The following is a 26246-nucleotide window of genomic DNA, read 5'->3' as shown; positions in this document are numbered from 1 at the left end:
GCACAAAGCAATTTGGAGGGCTTTTTGGTTGGTTGTCTGGTTGGGGTTTTTTTTACATTTCAGTTGTTCTGCTCTACAAAACTTCTACAAGCTTCCTTAATGTAATGTACAATATGCTGCATGAAAGGTGAAAAGCTAAGACACTAACATGGAATCTTTGGCAAAGATAGGAGTTTGTACACAAATTAATCTCTATTGCTTCTTAAAATACAAAATAAAACTGGAGGCAGACAAAAGCAATTATTTTCAAAGCTGGTCGGTCTTAAAACTAAAAATAAGTCAAGTTTATCTCTGAAAGAAAAGAACACAGCAGAACAGAATAGAACAGAACCCTGATTTCTACCAAACACAACCAAGTTTTGATAAATATGTAGCTTTTGTATCTCTCTAAAATTTGAATAAACAAAGAATAAAGAAATTATAAGAATGTGTATATTACTGGTAGGAGCAAATAATTGTTTACATGCTGATACTCATGAAAAAGACACTAGTCAAAAATATAAAGAGTAGAAATAGAGAAAATTGTAAATATCAGGTTGTGGTTTTTTGGTTCCACAACTCCTGCTCTTTCTATTTGGTTTCCACTACCATTTGCTTTATCCAAGAGTTAATTTGTGGCTAAAAGAAGAACTTAATGCCTGCCAATATCATGGCCTTATTGTGCAGCTCTCATTTCCCTGTTCTTAAGAGACATAAACTGCCAGTAAGACTGGGTGAAATGAAATAAAAGATATCTGATGTCAATTCAAAGTTCAACATTTGCCCTTCTATCTCAGGAAATTTTTACATGTAATGACTTATTCAAGAGAATTTCAAAATGCAGATGTGACATAGTAAAGATTGATTCTGCTTATATTCCTACCCTTTAATAATTTTTTTTAAAAAACCCCAAAAAACCTTAAACAAAGTTCTTTATGAATTACAAATCTTGATAAAAGTACTAAAAAATAAATACATTTGCAACTACCCTTATGTTATTAATCCTAAATATGGATCTATAATGTAATTTTCAAACTATTTTATTCTCTCTCTATGACTATCAGTGTCTATTTGGCAGACATCTTTATTAGCCAAATAAGAAAAAAACAAACTTGAATTACATATGGATATACTGTGCCTCCATAAAAAGGTTATTGATAAGTTTAGAGAGTAAGATGTATTTTAATGATTTCAATAAAATCTTTACTGGCTTATTAATTCTTTAGGTGTTTTGCATATTACTTTATATGAAAATATTTTTGAATCTGGGGACAATCTGGCAGCTCCAATAAGACCTATTTTGTCTTTCTTATACTAATATATAAAGTGGTTTTTTTAACTTCAATATTTTTTTCCTAAGGAAAATACATCACAGAAACATATATCACAGACAAAAAAAGTGTGAAATGATAACATAAAATATTTCTTAATCTTCCAATGCATTCTGTATTATCTAGAAAATCTATCTAGTGCAAGCATATATCAATTTTGTTTCTATTACTACAAACTGTCCATCATTATTATGAAAGACTATTCCAAAATGCTACAATCAAAATAGTGGTTGTAGAAATTTTTTTTGTCGCTATTTCTGTATAGAATAGCACTTCTCTCTTTTTATTAAAAACATTTTTCATTATGTGATTGGAAGGATAATCTAGAAACATAAAACAAGAGCAAATATAACTATGTAGAAAATCTCAGAAAATGGTTTATGGAGATTAATTCTGCTATTATGGCTCATTGGGGACCTTTGGATTCTGATATTAGCATTTTTACACTGCACCAAAGAAGTTGTACTTTTGTCAGAGAGATCAGTATTCTGAGTGTCAATAATACCCATTATCTTTTTTCTGTCTGTTTTAAATCCCACCAGTCAATTACTGCCAATAGAAGATTTCCATGAATTACGAAGTTTAAACAGACTGATCAATTTGTTGCCTCAGATGCAGACAGTAGTGTTCAGCTCACAACTCCAATGAAGTTTTCCTCAGGATTTTTGAATTTAGAACACTAATTTGTGAAACCAACTACAGGTGCTCTGAATTTTAATGCAGGCAGAGAAGTGGGGGGAAAAAAAGTAAAAACTTGAACTGGATAATTTTGAAAGTTTTTAGACCCTGACATGTACAAAGCTCAATAAATAAAATAATAGTCAGTAGTAGAAGGAGTAATAATAGTATATCACTGCCTAATGGTTTACAGCTATTACTATGTCTTCAATATTAGAAATTTTGTCTGTGTCTTATTCAAATACAAGAGGAAGGCAGGGTATTTCTTGAAGGTGAAGTGAATTAATTATGTTTCAAACTGACATTTAGTTAATTCACAATAAAATGATATGTTGGAACAACACTAGAAGGGTCAAAATCACTGCCTAAATCTTTGATCCCCACATGATGAAGCTGTCCAACCGTGAACTTAAAATGAAAATTGAAGACAATATTTAAATATTCAAACCATATTTCAAAATATTATTCATGTCTATTAATGCTGTCATATAATTTTTCAAAGAAATGGACCTTATTATTCTTTGGGTTTGGGAATATTAAATAATCTGAATTACTATAATGGATTATTGAATAAAAATAATAATTTATTATCTTAAAGATATTCTTGATTTTTAAGTACTCATTTCTTAAGTGTTTGAACAAGCAAAAGACCAGACCCAATTAAGTCTAAATAGTAGTGATAAACTCATCTTAGTGACATATTTACAAGTAAGAATTATGATTCTTTCATAATGCTATTCTTTCATTGTAAAACTTTCTTAAAACTTGTAAAAAATACTTTTTTCTGGTCCTTCTTTTTCAAACTTCTGTTCATATACTCATATACCATCAGGAATCATAATTAGCATTGTACAGGACTTAAATGAAAATGTGCAATTTCATTAAAATTGTCTATAAACACTGTTATACTTTAAATGCCAAAAACAAGCTTGATCATTCTTATGTCAGCAGGAATGGGAGTGAATGTCTAGTACCTGAGGAATGCATACATGAACACATAAAATATTCCCAACGTTGAGATCACTTTGGTTAATCAGAGAATGATTTAGGTTACAAGTGACCTCTGGAAATATTCTGGTCCATTCCCTGTCTCAGTGTAGGTACAACTAGAATTATAAAGTTTATTATATTTCAAGTGGTTATATTAAATTACCATAAAACTAGTGCAGTAATAAAAATGTCACCTCACTCATTATCATACCACGTTGTTGTAAACCCAATTCAGGAATTGTATTTTGATTTGCTTAATTAAAAAAACAAAAAAAAAAAAGAGAAAAAGGATAAAAAGTAATTATGTTGAAAACAGTCTCTTATCAACATAGGTGCAATCTAAAGTGTTTCAAAGCCAAAGTGCTCATACAAGTTTATAAAAGAATTCTTCAGTGAGTATCTTTGAAACAGCAATCCAGAGATAAATACAGTTGGCAAATCCACATGACTCATAAAGTGACAAAAGGAAAGAAGTAACCAAGCAAAAATGACCACACAAGTGTTTCTCAAGATCACCTAGTCCAACCGTTATGTTGTCTACCACCCAGCCCTAAATAATCACCCCAAAACCACATTGTCAAGTGCCACATCCAGGCACCTGTTGAACACTTCCAGACTCTACCACTTTCCTGGGCAACTCATTCCAAATTCTAAACACTGTTGAAGGTTGGTGGGTTTTTTGGGTTTTTTTAACATCTAAACGGAACCTTCTCTGCTGTAACTCCAAGTCATTTCTTCTTGTCCTTTCCCTTCAGATATGGCAGAAGAGATTGACCCCATCTTGTTACAACTTCCTTTCAGGTAGCTGGAGAGCAATGAGGTCCCCTGCTTAGTCTTCTCCAGGCTAAACACCCCCAGTTCTCTCAGCTGCTCCTCACAGGACTTGTGCTTCAGACACTTCACCAGTTCCATTTCCCTTCTCTGGACACACTCCAGCCCTTCAATGTCCTTCCTGTAGTGAGGGGCACAGAACTGGACCCAGCACTCCAGGTGTGGCCTCAGCAGTGCTGAGTACAGGGGAACAATCACTGCCAGGTCCTACTGGCCAAACCACTGCTGGTACAGGCCGGATGCCATTGGCCTTCTTGGCCACCTGGGCATAGGCTGGCTCCTGTTAAACCAGGTGTCAAGTAGAACCCTCAGCTCTTTTGCTGCCAGGCAGCTTTCCAGACACTCTGCCTCCAGCCTGTAGTGCTACATGGGGTTTTGTGAACCAAGGGCAGAACCTGGCACTTCACCTTGTAACTCGTGCAGTTGTCCTTAACTCATCAGTCCAGCCTGTCCAGATCCCTCTGTTGGTCTTTCCTTGCCCACAGTAGACCAACACTCCCACCCAATGTGATGCCATCTGCAAACTGGCTGAGGGTGCACTCAATCTCCTCATTCAGATTGTTGATAAGGATATTAAACAGGACCATCCCAATACTGAGCCCTGGGAAACATCAACTGGTTTTTGTTCCACTGACCACTACACCCCAGGCCAAAGCATCCTGCAAGTTTTTGCCCCAGTGAAGAGCACACTCATCCAAGCCATGAGCAGTGAGCTTCTCTAGGAGAATACTGCAGAAGACAGTGTCAAAGGCTTTACTGAACTCTGGATAAACAACATTCAGAGTCTTTCCCTCATCTACTAAGCAGGTCACCTTGTCATAAAAAGAGAGCAAGTTAGTTAAGCAGGACCTGCCTTTCATAAACCCCTGGTTATTCTGTATGTGCCATGTGATGGCATTCATGATCAGCTCCATGAACTTTCTGGTACCAACGTCAGGCTGACAGGTCTGTAGTTCACTGGGTTGTCCTTCTGATTCTTCTTGTAGTTGTAGATGCACGGATATTGTTCAAACTCAAATAATAGCACAGAAATGAGACATATCCAAAAGATCTGTAATATGATTTTTAAAATCGCATTTTTAGAAGGAAAAAAATTAAAGTGAATAGAAATTTGTTGCCTAAATCATAGCTAGGATTGGAATTCAGTATAAATCTAAAGAGTTGGGTAGTGTAATTTGAAAGTGTAATGCAAAATCCTCACATTGCCTGGAGATACAGAAACTGTGCGAGGTCTACAATTTACTGAAGCAGAAGCTGGAGGCTAGGAAGGATTACTTAAGGTGTAAGAAGTCTATGGTGCAGTAATTGAAATGGGCTTTAAAACACCCAAATGTAGATCTTTACCCATTTGTGTCTAAAGATACTTCAGGTAATTGATCTGTCATTGTTTTAAATATAGCTAAAAGAGTTATTCATCCAACAGGCAGTGAGATATCTGCCTCAGGACTGATATTCAGGAATTACTGTGTAGATTTCCCTGATTATAGGTGTTTGATTAAAAAATGAACATGTCTTTTCCATTTAGATAACATCAGAGCAGAAAGGCTACTAATTTGACAGCGTTATAACTGGCTAATGTAGAAAAAAATGATTTGTAAGCATTTAGTTTTCTGCACATATGTAATAACATGCATGCAATAATTCTTTTTCTGAAAGATACTGTAAGGCAAATAAATCTACCTGTAAGTCTCTTTAAAATCATCTAATTACAAAGAAAAGCACTGTGGATATAAAATATTTCAAAATTTACAATTAAAAAGAATGATCATTCAAAAGGCTGTTAACAGAACAATACTAAAAAATATCTTAATTGTCTGAAAAACTGAATTAAAACATGACACATATACTCTGCCAGTGTGCATATTCCACCTAAGTGCCTATTTTGCCTTGGAAAAAAAACAACTAAATGAACCAACAAGAAACTAAGGGGTTGCAAAAATATATTCATTACAGGCAATGTCCTGAATAAAGCAGGTTCTGAAGCTACTTTGTTGCAGGGGATTTGTATTTGAATTTCATGAAGATAATATAAAATCTTAAAAGGACATTTCTGAGTCTTCATTTGTTTGTCCATTGACCCAATCAAATTCTGCACGTAAAAAGTGTCTGCAAATGTCAGGCTTTTCTGTGTGTTATGATGGTTGTACCAGGAGATTAAAAATACATTCACATCAAGGCTTTGATCAAGGGTGCACTTCAGAAACAATTTCCAGTCATCTGCTCTTACTGTGCTTTGATTTGCATCACAGAGCAGTCTCAAAGCAGATAGGTTCATCTCTTTTTGCATAAAAGTAATATAGAAGGTGTTCTCCAGCCAGTAACAAGCATTCAGCCTAAAGAAGCAGAAACAGTCCACAGTAAAAACATTGAAATATACACAGTGCGAACCTCATGCCCTTAGCACAAATTGTTCTGCAGTATAAAGCTGCTTGTGGTGCACTGTACTACTAATGCTAATATAAACATAGCCTAATTTATTCTCTTAGGACAACTGGAGGCACTACTTGGATCTTATCCTATCTCCCTTTCATTTTCCCACCTGCTGAGACTCTGCTCATGCTCTGCAGATGAAAGTTTCTACAAGATGTACCTGTGAAGTTAAGAAAGCTGTTTTCAGACAATATGTTTTTCATCTTTACTCAAAATCCATAGATTTTCCTTCTAGAAACTTCTGGATTTTGACTGAAAAAATAAATGAGTTTTTTTTAAATCTTCTTCCCTTGTACTTGTTGCCAGGTACTTATGCTAATAAATAACTATGGAGAACGCTGCTTAGAAGAATGACATCTGCAGAGAGGCTAAAATCTGCATGAACAAAACTCTGCATCACATTCTGTGAACTCCATGAAAAGAGAGGTCTTGTGCTTTGCAAAACAGACCAGCCATAAGAAAAGGATCAGTCTTGGAGTCCAGAGAAAATACAAACTTCTTATTTCCATAGCTTCAAACTTCACATTTTGCATGATATATTATTGTCTTCCACCCATTTCAATGCCAAATTTAAAAGGAGAATTGCTTAGTGATGAATGAACTCATCCTAAGATGTTTTCCTCCTCAGGCAGAAAGTTGAGTTTCTCTAATGAGCTGGTCTCCATTTTAAACTTTCATAGCAACTAGAGCGACCTACATCTCATTCTTGCAGTGAAGCTTCTGTTTATGCCTCACTTCAATCCTGAATACTTTACACTGAAGTGCAGGTCTTTGCTTATACATATTTCAGAAATATCCGTAAGAAAATTATGTTCCAGTGATAACTTATTTAAATTACTAAGCTCTTCACTAGGTTAAAAATATTTCCTTTTGTTGTAATGAGGAAAGTTACCACAGATGGGGGATGAAGAGGAAAACCATGCTGTGAAATCTGTCTTCTTACCTGTCATCTTGAAAGGAAACAGATGATCATCCTTACAGGTACTTCCTTTTTCTGAAAGGCATGAATATCTCAAAAGGCATGATGACCCTCACTGGGATTTTAATTTTTATGCAGTAAACTGCCTGCTATGTCTTAGGTTCTATTTCTCCTTTTCCCAGCAAGACAACTGAAATAAAATAAATGTCTTTCCATGTCCTGGAAAAAAAAAGTTTTTTCACCATGCCCTCTTCCTAATGTAGGAACTCATCCAGTGGTTTCCTCCTATGTGCATCAGTGGAATTACTACAGAAATCTTAATATGTCAGCTTCCTTTAATATAATAGAAGTGTTACTGTAGAGCTCTAATAGAGATGTTGCTATGGAGCTCTAAGACATGATGAAAGGTGCAAAGAGAAAGCCTTTGAGAGCACAAATATGGGAACAGCTTCATGCAGATACATTAACCCCTTAAACAATTTACAACTGTTAATCAAGAACAGGATGCCCTACATCTCTAAAAACCAAATCAGTATATTGTTTTGTGATTTAAACTCTGATTAAAGTCTGTGAATATGGGCACCCAGAGACTAATAAAGCAATCTGGGAAATACATGAGTTTTAGGCTACACCATACAATTACAATTAATAAAAAACACTAAAAAATGTTTTAAAAAATAGATCTTATTTATCCTTTAAATCAATAGGGTCCACTAAATGGAATGTGGAAGAAAAGAGACTTTAATTACTAAATAAGAGGTAATTCATCTATGATCTTAAAATTTTGAAATTTACTATTGGAATTGTTTCATCTCAACAAAGTCAGATTTTTGAGATGATAATTCAAACAGATGTGAAATTCCATACAGCATTTCAGATTTCTCCATTACACATAGCTTTTCAATAAAAGAAACCAGCAGTAAATTTTAAGAAATTTTGTCATGCACAAAGGTTATTACTTGTCATTAAATGCATCAATGTCTAATGAAGAATGGTTGAGGGAGCTAGAGGTATTTAGTCTGGATAAAATGAGGGTCAGAGGAGACCTCATCAATCTCTACAACTGCTTAAAAGGAAGTTGTGGCCCCATGGAGGTTGATCTCCCAGGTAACAATCAATAGTACAAGAAGAAAAAGCCTCAAGTTATATCAGGTGAGATTTAATTTGAATAACAGGGAAAAATTCTTCACTGAAAGGTTGATCAAGCATTTGACCAGGCTGCCCAGAGAGAGGGTTGAATTAGCATTCCTGGAGGCATTTAAAGACATGTACATATGGTGCTTAGAAACATGATTTAAGGGGAGGCTTGGCAGTGCTGAGTTAACAGTTGGACTCAAGGATCTTAATGGTCTTTTCCAATCTAAACAATTCCACAATTCTTTGAATAATTAGAACTTGCCAAATTGTATTTACAACAGTTAATACCAAGATACCCTCTAATGGAAACAGTACATTTCCTTGAAATACATCCAACAGTGGGAAAAAAAAAAGCCAGTAAATGTTAGAATGTTTTTGAACACAGCTTTGGTTTTACTTATGAATTTACTGAAATTCAGCCATATGGTGAATAGCACTACCTTTAATTTGACCAAATATCATAAATACAACAACCAGTTTTCTCTTCAAACAATAAACAGCCAGAAAACAATACACATAAATAGTATAGAATCACACTAAGATTTCCTAGTTATATTTGCTAATTTTTTTAAAAATTTATTTTTACTTTTTTTTTCCGTAAGTCTGATCAATAATCTCTTCTTTTTTTTCCACAGAGAACTGGAATAAGTTCCTCCTGATCTGTGCGAAGGCACCAATTCTTCAATATCACCAGTTTATTCTGAACTCAGACCATGTTTTATGTATAAAATCCACACAGGGTCATCATTTAAAAATCTGAAAAAGGGAAATTCTGCTGCCCAATTGTTCCACTCTGCTCTGCACTGATGAGGCCTCATCTTGAATACTTCGTGCAGTTTTGGACACCACAATGTAAGAATGGTGGTGTCTAATAGAAAAAGCTATTAAGGTGAATCCAAAGGAGAGCTGCAAAGATGGGGAAGGGCCTTGAGGGGAAGGTGTATGAGAAGCAGCTGAAGGCACTTGGTCTGTTCAGCCTGGAGGAGACAGGGGAGACCTTACTGCAGTTACAGCTTCTTGTGAGAGAAGAGGAGGGGCAGACACTGATCTCTTCTGTGTGGTGACCAGTGACAGGACCTGAGGGAATGGCTGAAGTTGTGCCAAGGGGTGTGTAGCTTGGATATTAGAAAAAGGTTCATCACCCAGAGGGTGGTTGGGCACTGGAACAGACTCCCCAGGGAAGTGGTCACAGCACCAAGCCTGACAGAGGTCAAGAAGCATTTGAACACTGCTTTCGGGTATATAGTGTGATTCTTGGGGATTGTGCTGTGAAGGGCTTGGGTTGGATCCTTGGGGATCCCTTCCAACTCAGAATATTCAATGATTCTATGATTTTGTGAAAATATCTACTTTCTCCTACAAACAGGAAAATAAAATAGCAAGGCCTATAATCAAGAAATGATACAGAGGGACAAACTATTCAGTTTAAGGTATAAATCTCTTTATATATATCTTTATATATATATTTATATATATATATATATATATATATGCAACACATATTTATCTGGAAAATAAATAAGTCCAAAATATTAGCAAGAATAGGAAGTGAACATGCAGTGACATTATGCCTTTTTGCTTTATTTGCATTTATGATATGAATGTACTCTTCTCTGGCTTTGTGAAAATTTTCTTCCTGTGACATTATGACTAAACACTGTTTCAGGAACTCTGGTTTATACTGCTCAAATCCATCATAAAGGCAGTGTGACAGCACAGAAAACTGCAAGGTTCCCTGCCTTCGAGCCAGCACTCTTCTCTGGTCTCTTTACAGAAGAACACCTGAATTATGCTCAAGCTCTTCACTTGTTGCCTTTCCAGTGAGCCTGAAACAGTGATAACAGCTATTAAATAAATGAAGAGTAGAATGTTGAAATGATTGCTGCATGAAAAAGGTCTGGCCAACCTGACAAGCTCTGTCTAAGCCATTCTTCCTTTGGATACAGAGATGAGACCGGTAATTGAACTCAGCTTTTTCCCTGCAAGTTTTATCTCATAACAATACTGGAAAATATAAGGAATGAGAAAAAAACTTTTAACAGGTTACTTCCTGTTGAAAATAGAGCATTAATGCAAAAAAATATTCTGCATAGAGGCAGAGTAGTGACTGAAGATGTGATGAACAAACACTTCTTATTTGCTAGTACGGTAAATTAGCATTAAGCATTTGTAGATCTGATGTGTAAAGCTTATTGTCACTTTTAACTTTATGGGTGATAATTTTAGAAACATATAGGGTCATGTTTTAAAAGGTAGCTAAAGTTTGGTTCTGCATACTGTTGCAAAGATTAACTATTAAACGAGTTAGACTTCTTTAAAAACTAGACATATGACTGACTGATATAGACCCTAAAGCTCATAAACACAAGGGATTTTACATATTACCTGCTAAATTGAAAGCTATGTTTAAAAGATTGTGTAAGAGTCTGTTACCTATACTGTAGGTCAAATCAATGCCCAAATACTCAATGCTCAAAGCAGGCCGACTGAGGCTGAAGATAGGAAGGATCGGGTTCTTGGATTTGGCTATGGTGGTGCTTCTAAATTATTTTTATAAATCCAACAAGTGTTGAACCACTGTTTTTTTCCTAACATACTTCAAGTCTCTTCACGTCTTTCTTGGATCAATTAGCTGACAAATCAGCATGCTAATCTATGTCAATCCTTTCACAATATACAGCAGTATAATGTATGAATGCCTGCCTTGATTCTTGATGAGATCACACTTTGGGACTGAAGATTTTGTCACTGTTTATTTTAAAGGAGTATCACATTTTTGTGCCATTTTGTGTTTTCTAAACATCTCCAATCAAAATTCTTAATTCACATTTCCAAAATTTTAAAACATTACTTGGTTAGACATTAGCACTTTTTCAAACACACATACTTTTTTTTTTTACATTTATGAGTTCATTGTCCATGTCACATTAAGCATTGAGCATTCCAGCTTTTCTTTACTGAATGAAAGCCAGGAGGAAAATTTTGTCTTCAATAGGCTACAATACCATTTGAGGAGTTTACTTTGAAGATAGAAAAACCCAAAGGAAATAGAATTAATTTAGGCAGCGCACTTAAACGCTTTACACTATGGAGGCATCCTTACAGTTTGGTTTTCCCATTATCTCAGCTATCAAATCAGACCCAGTGAGCCTAATTTGCCATGAGACTTCAAAAACCTTTTCATTCTATCATTATTTACTAAAAACCTGTTATAGTTCAAGACTAAGTAAAATTTCCAATAAATAGAATTACATCTATCCTCCCTGTTTAACACCAATGTTCCTGAAATCTGCAATTTGCCAATCTTACTAATAATTTGGTCTTCCACTTACTGCTTTCTACAATTACTCTTAAAAATATGAGGCTCCTGTTCAGTATTACACCAAAGTGAGGTTATTTAATGAAGCCCTAAAAAATGTATTATGTAAATACTTGAAAAGGATAGCATAACTATAAGAAAATACTAATATTTTTAGAATAAGCTATTTTTTCTTATATATAGATACACACACAGAGTTCACTATGCAAACTGTGAATTTCTCAGATTTTCCTATTATTCACCTTGAAGTTACCAGTTGACATTTTCCCAGTAGAAAATGTACCCAAGAAATTATCTACAAGAGAAGATAAATGGTGAGAAACCTATAGAAAGAACACCAACTCATGTTCCAAGGCAACACAAATGAACGTGCTTTGTGAGGTAACAAAGAACCATAGGAGTATAAAATATTCTGTAGCACTTGCTTCTTTGTGCAGTAAATGTGGGTTTATGGCATCGTCATTACCAACCCCATCAGCCTGCACATCATCTGTCCAAAGATATTTTATGCAGAATACTTGAAAAATTAAAATAATGCACAGGAAAAGAAAAGGAATATAAGCAAAAAATTCAAGGACATTTTTCAGGTATGATATACTATCAATAGTTGCCAGCACTCCAAAAAAATGGAAAAAATGTCTACACATAAACCTTCATATTTTTGATTTACTAAGATAACAATTTAATAGTGAATAAGCCTAATAGTTCTTATCAAGGGAATTACAAAAGCCTTGTAGAACAAACAAGATAAAAAAACTAACTGGAGATTTACTTGTGGGATTTCATTAACACAGTGCCAGAATGTTCTCATATGATGCATGCTCTGTAAGGAGTTGTTCCTACCAAAAATAAAACAAACCTGAATTAAATGAGGGAATAGTAATGATGTTATGTTGCTCTATTTATATATTTGTATTGTGCAAGTAAAACATTCCAATGTTTATTTGCATGTTTATACGTTCGGGAGTTATAACAAATACATTGATTTGAAAGATGTGGAAAGAAAGTGTCTTGTATTTAGGTATATTTAATGCTATTCAGCTGTGGCTCAGGAAGACTAATTCATTCTGTTTAATAAAGTTGTTTGAATCTCTTTTACTATGAAGAAACTGAGTGTAATTTTTTTTTTTTTTTTGAGTGTGTGGATTAATATGTCACAACCTTAACTGGTACATTGCTACGCTAAATAGTATTGTAATTACATTAAGAAATTATGAATAAAAACTTATTGTTTTGTTCTGGTTGAAATTAAAAGTTAACATTTCAGCTGCCCATTCTTTTATCAGTTTTTAAGCTCCATTTAAATGATTAAAATAATTAGGACTTTATATTTGAACACTGTACACAAATCTTTTGCTTTCTGAAAGTATATAAAGTGAAAAGAAAGAAAAGATTAAAGCTAAACCAGAAAAAATATTTTGCTGGAGATCAAAACAGCAAAAAAGAAGAAACTGAGGCAGATCAACATGACAAGACAAATCACAGGGGAGGAAGGAAATGGTGGGGGAATTCAAAGTGCATGAGCAGCTAATAAAATTCTCTAAGAAAAAAAGCTGGAGGCAACAACCCAACACTCGACAACAAGTGAAGTATGTATATGGCAGTGGCTGGATAATAAATGCCAATGATGAAAGTGAAACTGTGCATTTTTTATAAACAGTTTTATTTTCCCACTTTTTAATCTTGAAAGACTATCTCTGGTAATTGGAGAAGAAAAAGGCACGTACGTGTTAAACAATTAACACATTGTTAATGTGCAAGGGGGTGTATTTTTTGAGTAAGGGATTGTTTCAGTTATACAATAAAGGAAATTAAAATGAGGAATAGTCTGGTTTTGTTTTGTAAGATATAGGCAAAAATCAGAAGAAGTTTTTAGATATACGGTCTGGAAAAGTCTATCTGTGAGAAAGGCAAATACTTTTGTTGCATTAAATATTCACCAAAAGAGTCACAATAATGGATTTTTATAATTCTGACCCAAGCAGATACAGAAGAAACATATCACAGTGAAAATATTACGTTTTGCTTTCTTTTCAAAGGGTCCTTAACTTCGTAATAAACATGATGAACCAGATGCATTAAAACTTTTTAAATGGCATAGCTTTTTGTATTTAACAAAATAATTTTGATCACTTTGAAGGTTTTGATTTTTGGGTTGTTTTTGGTTTTTTTGTTGACACTTTTTTTGGACTTTGAAACTGTTGTTTGCCTTGAGCATTGCATAACCATCTAATACATGCCAACTGCTTGTCTGAATTATGGACTTATTGTAAAATCAAAGACAATATCTCAGCAAATATACTGCTAAGTCTCCTTCTTCAGCTTTTCCATTCTTTCATGTGTATGCTTCTATAGTTTCCTTCCAGAAGTCTTACTGTTTTGGTTTTTTCCTCCTAAATTGCCATTTCCAACTCAATATGTCATACTTAGATCCATATGAGGCTCATAAAATTCACACCCTACAGCTAAATCTCAGTAGTGTGAATCTAGCTGGCACCCTGAAAGCAAGTATGAGATACTGAAGACAGATAAGGCTCAGTAGTTATTCTTGTTTGCTCAAAAACAGTATGGAGGGAAGGTCAGAGGAAGGTAAGTAATAAGAAATAATAACTGTCAGCCTGTATTTGAGAAAATGACCATATGAGGGAAAAAATTTAAGTGTTTGGTGTTTTTTGGAACTTAATGTTAGAAATCGTCTGAGAAAAAAAAAGTAAATACCACAAGAAATAACACTAGAGGCATTCAGATTGCTCCTTCCGTTAGGTTTTCTTGCCAACCAGAAAAAAAAGTACTTTCCCACGTAGCAGGAAATTTGTGCTTGGATGCTTTCATCCTTAGATGAGTATTGATCCCATGCATCTGTCTTCCAGCACTATCGCCCAGTTTGAAGAAAACAAGAGTCAAAATTCTTGTAATTAATACTTAAATGAGACACCTAAATTCAATGTAGAAAGTGGTTTTGATCTGGGTTTATCAGTTTCACCAAAAAGCTCAGGCTGAGAAATAGAGATTTTCTTACACAGTTTTACTCAAATCTGGTATAACCCCAGCCCAAAGTGGGTTCATTTCATTCAGCATATGGCCATCATGGGACCCTTCCCATTCACTCTGTGTAGGATATCCTTCATCTAAAGTAGCATACTTTCTTCCATACCGCCATGGATATAATAAACCTTACAGGCTGAAATTTTGAATGTCTGAATCCCCTTTGGTTCTGATACAATAAGAGCAAGCAAAGCCCAGCATTGATTTAGTTGATCAGTCTCTACTGTACTGCTTTAGGAGGAGGTGAAGCACTGTTTTGACTCTATTGACTATTTGACAGATGTACATCAAGTATAATGAGAGTTTGGACATGCAGCACCCATATATACAAATAGAATTAAATTCTAAATGTCTTCTTCAGTGCTGAAACTCACATGATGTTTTGAAAGGTAGAAATATCAGCATTGTTGATAAAAATCATAAGTTCCAATAAGTATACACAAAATCCATCACAAATATATGGCTTTAAAAAATAAACTGTGCTTGCTTTTTTCACAATACATGTATTTTTTTTACAACAGTTTTATGTATATGGAGCTCTGTGCTACAATTTATGTACATGAATTCAAGTTGAAGGTGAACATATACTGTATTGAGTCAGTTATATATAACATGATTTTTCAGTAGATTTATTATTTATTTAGTATCTTTTGCACTTTGTACCAAAATATGTAAACTCTTTAAGGTTTCTTTGAAATGTATTTAAGACTTACAAAACCTTACAAAATACCCTGGTAGACCTGTACAAGATTTTAAGACATTGAAAGTTAAAAATCTCATTGTGCATCAAGAGTTTTCTCATGTAAATACTTTAGATATTTTGTGTTCCAAAACTGTAATCCTCCATTATGAAAAAGTTAAAAAAATATACAAGCCTGTTTCAAGGCAAGAGAGAACCTAACCAGTATTTGTTTATTTCATTGCTAGGACCTTAATAATTTTAATTCTAAACTATATGAATTCTTTGTCAATGATGCCATAGATGCCTAGAATCAAGGATGCCATTCTGGAAAATAAAAGAAAAAAGCTTTTACATTCATAGATAGCACAAAGCTTTAACACTGTATGAAGGAGATAAGAGAATAAAAAATTGCTTTCATTTTCCACCTGCAATGGGAAATAGCTCTTTCAGAAAGGTGTTAATGTATTTATATGATCTAGATGGCACAGCATGTACAAATGAGGCAATCCTAAATTCACAATGACTGTTCGTCACTCTATTAAATCAATCCTAACAATTGTGAAATAGTAATTCAGTAAATTGCTAACATGAAACTGTACATTGCCATGAAGACACAAAAGTTTAATGAAAGTAGTTCTTCGATCTACATAATTTTGATCCTCAAGATGTCTGCAACTTAAAAAGCTGACATAGAATAAGAGAGGATAAATTCTACAGATAATAATCAATTTTTTTAGAGTTATAGTAATAATCTCTTAGAGATGAGCAATCTGGTGCTCAGCAGGAGATTCTTCCCCAGTCAGAGTACAGTTACACTGCAGGTTCTGTAGATGTTAAACCTCCTTTTATGTGTGGCAGGATGATGTGATTGGTCATTTGGAGGGACAGGAGCTTTGTCTATAATGAAATTTTGAAGAAATGAACTATTTAAGGGCACATTTTCAAAAATCCCACTCTAATATTAATCCTCCTAATTGGATAAAACACAGGTTCTGAATTCATTTCACTGTATTATACATGCATAAGCTATTTATATGGAAGACCAGTGTCACTAACAGATCATATCTGAGCTACTACAAACTTTTGAAACAATCCGTGAATCAGCAAGATAATCTCACTCAACCCCCCTGCATATTATTATATGTTACCTAGTAAGACTACTCTTTTAGAGCATATTGCAAGAATGAATTATCTTAAAATAAATTATCTCAAAATTAATCGTAACAGTATTTGAATTCCCTAGGTGTGAACTGGGGAAAGATTTCCCGAATAAAAATGTTGTTTTGGAGTTTCCCAGCTATGTGCTTTGAAAGACAATAAATCAGAAATACCATTTTATACCAGCATATTTTTATACCAACATATTGAGAGCATAATCCAACTTTATAGAAATACCGAGAGCTCAGACCCATAAAACTGTATGTGAAGTTTCCCACTCACTATAATTAATTTCAATGTCTTCAGTTATGGCAATTGTAGTGAATAACTTTTCTTTTGTATAGAAGAAGGAACTTTCTAGGCTTAAACAAATACTTTATCTGTGGTTTGTATGGTGCAGAAAGTGCATTCTTCAATAAAAAACCCTGTAATTGGGACACAATCTTTATTTACCATGTCATTAAACTTAGCATTATTGCAGCCCACAGCACATCTACTATATCACAATCAGCTATCTGTCAGGAAAATATTGGGCAAAATTAGGTATCATTGCTGAAGCAGCAATGCCATAGTGAAACAAATCTTGCTATCCAATGGACACTGCGGTTGAAAAATCGAGCCCCTGCAATGTTACCATAAAACAGTGAAAGCAGCAGGAAAACCAAGGTAGTAAGCATTCACAATCTGGAGAAGGAATTGAAACAGCAAGGGGTAGAGGCAAGGTTAGTACTTAAACTAATGAGATTTTACTAACAGTAAGAAAGAGGTAAAGAGGGTAAGTCCTCAAAGGGTTTAAGTAACTGATTCTAGAAAGCCAAGAAATTGCATAACTGAAGAGCTAAAACGATGAGTTGTAAAGAATTACAGCGTGTACTTGACACAGTCAGAAGACCATAAAGTTGTATTTGCAAGTATTAAAAGTCTAATAAATGACTCAGTAGGATGCTGATCACAAGCTACAACAGTGGGATCCAGAGGAAACAAATAAATGGTTAAGGAAGAAAATCAACTATTTAAAAGAAGCAGGAATATCTTTGAACAGGAGAAGACTCAAATTCAGATTTCTGTGTTGCTCAGAAAAAGGCAAATAAATGTGAGAAAAACATTTAACTAAAAATGATCTTGATATAGTTGGCTAAGACCTAGAACTATGCTACTCTCTCTGTAGGATGTTGAAATTTCTTTTTCTTTTGAGTTGGCACTAAAAATCTGCCCCTATGCCAGCACAAAATGCAAAATTTGGAAAATGTGTCCATTAAAAATAAAAATAAATTCCAGGATATTATGTTTTGGGGGTTGTTTTTTTGGGTGTTGTTTGTTTGTTTGTTTTGTCTGGTTTTTACTTTGTTTTAGATTTTGTTTGGGGTTTTTGGGGGGCGGGAGGTTGGAAGGAGACCTCCTAGGAAACCTATTTAACTGCATTATCCTCTTCAAACTGAACTGAATGTTATGTTAAGAGAAAACATTATCTTATCTTGTAAAATTCTATTTGCAAACTAACCTGATAATAGGCCACAAATTCACTTTTAGAGTAAGTAGAAAGTAATTTATGATACAGAGAAACAACACGTCATAAGCTGTCTGACTCCTTAGAAAAGAAAATCAACAGGGCCCTAAGCATTCTGATTAATATTTTCAAATCTGCAAGTCAAAAAAGTAGATTACTCAAAGTAATTTTAAAATCAGACCTTCAATATACAGTTAAATTTTCAAGAGTTCTTCTAAACTCCAAGAAAAGTAATTCTAAACTCCAAGAAAAGTCAGGGGTGAAATTCTGCAAAACTCCAAGTATATCTTAAAATAATTTAAATGTTTTGGAAACTTGAAAATTATTTTTTTAATTGATTATTTTTTAAGTTCATAGATTTCAAAATACTAGCAAGACTATTTTTTTTTAAGAAGCAGGCTTCCATTCAATCTGAAAATTTTTAAAGTAAAAGGATTTTCTATTCACATCTTTCATTAACTGGAAGGGTGTGAATTAGCTCCAGATGTGGTTGTTTGGGGATGGAAATCCCAATACTGATGAACATGATGTAGAATTTATGTGAAAGCAGCCTGACAATACTGTAAGCCTTAAATAAGTTTGATTTTAGGAGTTCACATTTACAGTTGTCATTGTCATGGTCCTAAATAACTACAGTCATTACAAGAGACAACAAATTAAGAAAATTCTTCCTTGGTTGCACTGCTAGACAAATCCAAGTTCAATAAAAAGACAACTCATTCAATATTACCCATCCTATTGAAAATGAAAGACTCAAAATTTACACCTCTTTTTCTCATACTGTGATTATGAGTGTCTGTTGGTGTGTCTCTTTATCCTCCACACAGCTGGATGTAACAGGATTTTTTCCTGGGTGAAAGCTCCAAGGGTTTTCTCAGACCCCTAAATTTTGAACATAACATAATTTATGTGTCTGGGTGTGCAATTCCTCCTGTGTATTCTTGTATCTGATGAAGTAGCAACCTGCCCACAGAACACTACTTAGGAGGAGTGTTTTTTTCAAGTCCAGTGAACATAATAATTAATTAATCTGCACCAGTCTCATTAAATCCTGTGTTACTAAAATTCAAAATTCACTGAGAAAGATACATTGTATGGAATGAAGAGAACTTCTGTGTTACTGTAGTAGATGGGGGTTTACTGTTTTTTCATAGGTAGGTCTGAGTCTCCACAGAAAACATACAGTGGACAATTTAATATCATAGTCAGTACCAATTTTTCTACTATTATAGTTAATCCACCTTCATTTTATTATAAATGTGAAAAACACTCCTTAATTAAATTCCTGAAAACTCAAGGAAAAAAAAATACTGAATAAAGAAAGCATTAAGATGCTGATATTTTCTTCTATTAGCAGGAATTTAACTTTTTTTTTAAATGCATGTTTAATTTTTCTCTTACAAAAATATACTGTGTTTTCCAAAATTGACAAGACAACACACTACAGAATATAAATTTGAGTAGATTAACTTTTCAGACATTTTCCATCATTTAAATGCTTTTCTATATTTAAAAATGAAAAGTAGTTTAATAATTTCTATAAAATACAGTGATTTTAAAGTCAAAGGCCTTGCAGAAGAAATTTTCACATCTAATGGCTATTCTAAATAAAATATAATAGTTCTAAATAACAGTTTTAAATAAAATATAAACAGCTTTTTCTGTTCAGCAAGAAGAACCACTAAAGTAAAATCTTTCTCAATATAGTTTTTTATTTTTGCCTATTTTTCCTGAATATATATTTTTACTGAGCCACATTGACTCTCTTAAAAAAAAAAAAAAAGTGAACTTAATTAATTTCACAAAGCAACAGTATTTACATTTCAAAAATATGCTTTGAAAGCATGCAGATAATTTATCTTTTCTGCAGCTAAACATTTTTCACTTATTTATGGTAAAATAAACATTTTTTTCTTAACGACCTTAAACAAGTCAAGAAAACAGCCTTCCAAAAATCTGCACAGGAAATATATGTTTTGTAATTATGAAAGTACATATTGATTGTACATTCCCTGACATAATGTAATTAATTTATTCAGCATTTCATTACACAGAAATACAATATAAGTAGTCTTTGATTTTTTTTTCCCCGTATAGGTAAGGGATCTCCTTCCTTTACTGATTTTCCAGAAAAGCAGTAAAAATACTCTGTTATGACCACTATCTTATGCTTAATTAGATGACTAATTCATAATTATATATTAAGAATCATTACTGGAAAAGAATGGATTGAAAATAAATTACGTGGGTAGCAAAACAACTAACAATAGCTGCCAAAATATTTATGTGTAATGTCCTTGTTTTTATGTCAAGAAATCTTATGTTGAGATTCAACAGTGATTAAGTATCAAGACACAGCCTGAAAATTTCACTATTAACTCATTTAGCAGTGTGGAGTTTTGATTATGACTTTCTGTATTTCAATTAAAAAATGTATTTAAAACTTGAAAATTTTATTTAGACCTATTACTCTGAGTGGACATTTTCATATATGCTACTTTTTTCTCTCTAGTGCCCCGTGTGTTTTCATAACAACTCTACTTTGTTCCTTTTTTGGATTTAAATGAACATACAGGTTTGCAAATATGTATGAGATATTTTTAAAACAAATCCCAAACCCTACCGTTTCACATGAGACAAGAGAAAAAGCATACCTTTTCTGGATCAGTTGTTGTAATGACCCACACGCAGTGTGCATTGTCTTCATATTGAACTGGATAATTTGGTGACGTGATAATGCCACTCGGTCCACGTAAATTAGAACCACATGTTCTAGCTAAAATGATAACCAACAAATCAGATTGCTTTAGACTGGATGCTCTGTTTAAAATAAATATTATCAAATTGCCACAGCATTAGCAATAACTTGCCATGAAAGTATTACTACGCTGATATATTCTATAACAATCTGCCCTTAAAGATATTTCAGCCAGACAAAAAAAAAATCCTGAAAATTTACCTACAGAGGAAGAAATTAGCAGTTTTCAATTAATCGGCCTAACATTTACAATACTTTATTCTTACTTTATGTCAATTAAATTATCAAAATTATCATATCAATATTCTATTTGGAGAGAGATTTACCCTTTTCCAAGTGGATGGAGGGAGCCTTCTACCCATGAATGTAAGAAGGGCCAGTATGTGTTCTCCTTTATGATTTCCCCATGACTTGGAGAAAGAAACACATGTACCACAATATTTATGTAACTTTATATCCTATCCTAAACATGACCTTCTGTGGCATCTTAGCTCTTTACACATAAGGAAATATAATCAGAAAGAAAAAGATATAAAATGGTTCTAGGCAGTATGTAGTAAGTCTTCAGTAAAGGAGATTCAACTGTGAAACCATCACGATATCTCTGCCACGTTCAGCACGTCCAGATAGTTAGCATTTTGAAAATATATTACTTAACATGTTCAGTTATCTTCTAAAGTGCATTAATGATAGATTTTGCAAGAATATTCAAATTTCTCAAAATATTTCAGTATCTGGAAGCATTTTAAAAATATTACATATAATTTCCAGCGACATAATTATAGATCTCAGAATATTTCAAAATGTTACTGTCATATTTGTGGTACTACACCACTATATCTTTTACTACCTTCCGATGTAATTTAGTGTCTTCAGTTACTTAAGTTTCAGTACAGGCAGGAGGAATGACTAGATTCTTTAAAAACTTGGTCATTCTTTCTCTGAATATTGGAATAAAACACCCAATATATTTCTGGCACTTTAAAAAAAATTTAGTTTTCATCTTTCTCTGTGGCTGCCTCCATTCTAAAGGATAAAATATGAGTGTTTCTTTACTTCATGAACTGCTGGAAGGAAGCCTGATCTCCTCCATGAGTAGAAGTGTGACTGGTACAAATTGGAAAAAAGGTACTAGATGAAAATAACAATCACATTTTCTATCCCTCCATCACAGCACTTGGTCCTTTGCTATGATGTTAGAGACTAGACTTCAAGAACTTGTTATATTTCTATGACAAGATTGATCAGCTAGGACTCCATTTTCAGTGAAAATGTGTATGTATGCAGGCAGATTGGAACAAGATGAACTTTAAATTCCCTTCCAATCCTAATCATTCTATGATTCCATGTTTATCACAAAAACTGTCTTAACAGCCACCCACCAATTTCACTCTCAGACACATCACATGGAAATCTTCTGTTACAATCCCAGAAGTCTAAAAAAACACCTCCTCTACATAGGAATTTCTATGAAAACATAATTTAACAGTTATTAAAAAGGTGTCTGTACTAAACATGGGGAAAGAAATATCACGGAATCACTTAGGTTAGAAAAGAGGTCTAGGTTTACTGAGTGTAAGGCTTAACTTACCACTGTCTAGTGGATCACTAAACCATGTCCCTAAGTGTCACAAAAAACGAATCATATTTAAGTATGCCACACTATGCTGCCTACTAACAGCAGAGAAAACTTGGCATGTTGCTGCTGTATTAAGCGATCTATATTCTGTTAATTATGGGAATAACAAGGACAAATTCATGGGATCTGAAACACAGGACATTTTCTTTCTAGTACCTTGTGGAAACACCATACCTGCAGAACCATAACCAGAACACAATGGGTTATTTTGTTTTCAATTCCTCCTGCCTAAGGTCTGCTACTGCAGAAACTAATCCAGAGGTACAACTTTGTAGCAATAAAAAACCCCAGTTGGTCCCTGATGTAGCTGCCCACAAAGAAGAAAGGCTAAGAAACATCTCCCTTGCAGACAGATTTTTCAGTCAAGCTCTTCACTTTTTTACCTTTCTCCTATTCAGACTTCTAATATAAGGTTAAAAAGCATGGGTAGGGGAAAGGGGTAAAGCCAAGCAAGAGGCGCAACTCAAGTTCAGCCCAGAGGTCTGTTTAAGAAATGGAGTTACTGCAAAAGATTGAATCAGAAATGTTAGATAGCTTTGTTTACTGCCTACAGAAGACAGAAATGGTTCAGTGTAAGGTTTTTGTGTGGAATTCAAGGAAACTAGGATCATTTACATCAGCACCACACAGTTTCCAGGGGCAGTTTCTGGGGTCTCCCACTACTCCCTGCCTGTGACCCAGGTGTGGGCCTGGAGCTGCACTGCCACCATGAGCAGATCCCAGTGGTGCTGGGGACCCTGGGATCCCAACCACTGTGATGCCCTTTCAAGAAATGTCATGATATTGCCAAGAGCAAGAATGTTCCTGTGACTTTCATCAGATTTCTATGTTTCGAGCTTTGTTAATCACCATTCTGGGGTAAATGCAAACATCAGCTTCTCCAGTAAGTCTTGTACTCTTTAAGTCTTTAAACTCACAGTAGTCACATGCAGTTAATCAGCTTTTCCATTTTAAGTTGATAATAATTCAGAAAATATGATAAGCTCTTCTTTTCATTGTGTGTTTTATTATTTTTAATTGGCGCTTATATGAGCACCATGAATACTGGCCTCTTGTAAGTCAGTAAAGGAATTGAGAGTAACACACATTACATCTTTCACTCCTCACAATCCACAAACATTCACACCATAATACTGACCAAGAATTATACACCATTGAAAAGTGAAGCACAGATGTGTTTATACAAGTTGAAAAAAATCTAATCTATCAGCAGGAGAGAAAAAAATGGAATTACAAAAAAAACTACATAATGAAAACTTTACAGAGAACTACATGAATTTTATATGAATGAGATTATACTTTAGCTCATTCTTGAAAAAGTTTAAATTCAGATGTTACAAATCCTCCAATGTTTCTTAAACCAATATGATTTGTTGCCCTGGCAACTGGCACTTTGGTGTAAGATTTTTTATGCACAAGTATCACTTTGATCTACCTTAAAATGACAATAAAAGTATCTCTAAATGTTTGTATGATTTCTTTTTTCTTTTCCAATTAATGGTCATGGTTTGCCCTGTTTATCCTGGCTAGGTTGTCTGGTTCTGAGAGAATATAAGGCAAGTACATTTTATGGGTCAAGACTCTCATTGGCATGTGCAATCTGAATGTGCAACCTGAAATAATTTTTCTACTGAGATAAAAAGTTCTGTACATAGAGATCCATTCTTTTTTTTTTCCTATACAGCTCACTTCTGAGGTACTTTGGCAGCATTCACATATTTTTCTGTGTTTTTAATACAGACAGTATATATTGTAATGGAAAAACATATAAAGTAACAAAAAGCCACTTCCCCCATTCTTCTATAAAAGTGGGACACACAGGAATTTAAAGCAGGAGGGTCTAGATGTCAAAACATTTAGAAATGTTAGAAGACCAGTTTTATATAAAGTTGAGCAAAATAGGTAAACAGAAAAGAAATTTACTGAAATCTCAGGACTAGATAAATATCTGGGACTGATAGGAACATAGTATGATTGTGAGAATCTCATATTTGGGAATTAATTTTGGAAAAATTAACATAAACCTAAAAAATTAGTTCTACTTAAGGTAAGTTTATCATGACAAAAGGAAGATTAGGTGAAATTAAAACTATTTAAAGGAAATTACCTCCCTAAATTGATACTCTTCCTACACATTTGATTGCATGCTTCAAGATACACAAAAATCTTTGTATATTTATAATCATATATACACATACACATGAGATATAACTCCCTGTTTTAGCTTGCTTAGTTTTGAATTTCACTGCAGCAGAAACTACAAATTACCCTTCTAAAATTCCAAAGAATAGCACTTACCTCTGCAAATTGGCCTGTGGTCACTCCAGGCAGCCAGTGTATCTGTCACTCTCTGACAAGTGATGCTCTTAGAACCTTGCAGAACATAATTGTCTTCACAGGAAAACTGTACACTTGCACCCACCCTAGGGGAAAAAGGAGAGAAAGGAGGAAGGAATTAAATATATTTTAACATCAGCATCTTCAAACAAATGTAAATATTGCCAAGTGACAATATTTCAAGATCCAAGCAAAGAAATTAGGGTCCAAAATTATACTCTATCAATATTTTATTCATAAAAAAACAACTTTTAAGGAATACAAAACAATCATGACGTTTAAGTTTGTTCTTTTTTTGTTCTTTTACAGAATGAGTTCAATGAATGTATAGATATATATAACTAAGAAAATATGTAAACCCAATTCTTTCAGGACACAGAACTTAATGAATAATTTCAAGATTGATATATTCACTCCAATGAGAGAATAAGCAATTAGATATGGAAATTTGTCACACATACAGCCAGCAAATATTAATTTCAATCAATGGAAATAATTAATTACATATTCCTTACCTTGTTGAAATTTCCTCTTAAACATTACATTAAATGATAAAATTTTTAGGACTGAAATCTGCCTCCATTTATTATTTGTGACATTCTTTGATCCCCATCATAATTAACTAGTTCTGTTGTTTGCTTTCTTGCACTTTTAAATCTGTATTTGATAGTCCCATGTCATGAACTAAGTGAACTCAATAAAGCAGATTTCTCAGTTTAGTCTCTGTAAGTTTTTTAAAAAACCAGTCATAAACACCAGGGGATTGCTATATGGTAGTCAGAAGACCCGATGCTTAAAATTGTGCTGTGAAGAACTGCATAAAATGTCATTCACTATCACCCAGTTCATTCCCGCCCTTCATGGATGATTATTTTCTTAGTTTATCAGAGAATCTCACAAACACTAATTATATTGTTTATTGATATTATGATGTGTTTCAATGATTCTTTTCATTCTTTCAGGAAATTTTAATAGGATTGGAGTTTTTGTTGTGGTTTTTTGTTGTTTCTTTGTTTTGGTTAATTTTAAAATTTAAGTATGATGCTTCAAACATAGAAAAGCTTCAAAAGCTGCTTTTTCCCCTCACTTAGTTCTTGAGCTGTTAAATAAGAAAACTCAGAAAGACAGGGAAAATATTGGCCCTTTTCTTCCATAACTCGTGCAAAATGCAAAAAATTCTTGAAGAGTAATGCAAGTTTCTAAAATTGTGTTTATTTGATACTGGTCAAAATCTTCAGAACATTCTTAAAATCCTCAGAAAAAGAGACCAATCATTTTTCTAAATAAATACATCAAATTAATAAAATTTAGTTTCTTTAATTGGTAAAGAAAATATTACTCATTAATCTGACAATTTAATGCCATAAGCACATATTTCTAATGGCATTTTCTCCTATTTTCTAGAATTAGGATTTGTGTATTTCTTTTTCTAAGGAAACAGGAAAAAACCCAGGTGGTTACCTAGCAGTGATAAACACAAAATGAGAACTAAAGTATTTAAAAATC

At 33.8% G+C, this 26246-nt stretch overlaps 1 protein-coding gene across 1 annotated transcript in view; it reads right to left on the bottom strand.

Annotated features, from left to right (window-relative positions):
• The window catches only part of CSMD1 (CUB and Sushi multiple domains 1), a 1076561-nt gene that overhangs the window by 296723 nt on the left and 753592 nt on the right, over positions 1-26246 (bottom strand). The window contains exons 9-10 of the mRNA XM_083857383.1: positions 24702-24826; positions 20661-20782 (exon numbers count right to left, since the gene is read on the bottom strand). Of these exons, the coding sequence (XP_083713509.1) occupies positions 20661-20782; positions 24702-24826 (247 nt within the window). The remainder of the gene's footprint in view (positions 1-20660; positions 20783-24701; positions 24827-26246) is intronic.

This window comes from Zosterops lateralis, assembly GCF_965231275.1.
Source record: "Zosterops lateralis genome assembly, chromosome: 3".
Taxonomy (NCBI): domain Eukaryota; kingdom Metazoa; phylum Chordata; class Aves; order Passeriformes; family Zosteropidae; genus Zosterops; species Zosterops lateralis.
This window is presented reverse-complemented; position numbering and strand designations above follow the sequence as displayed.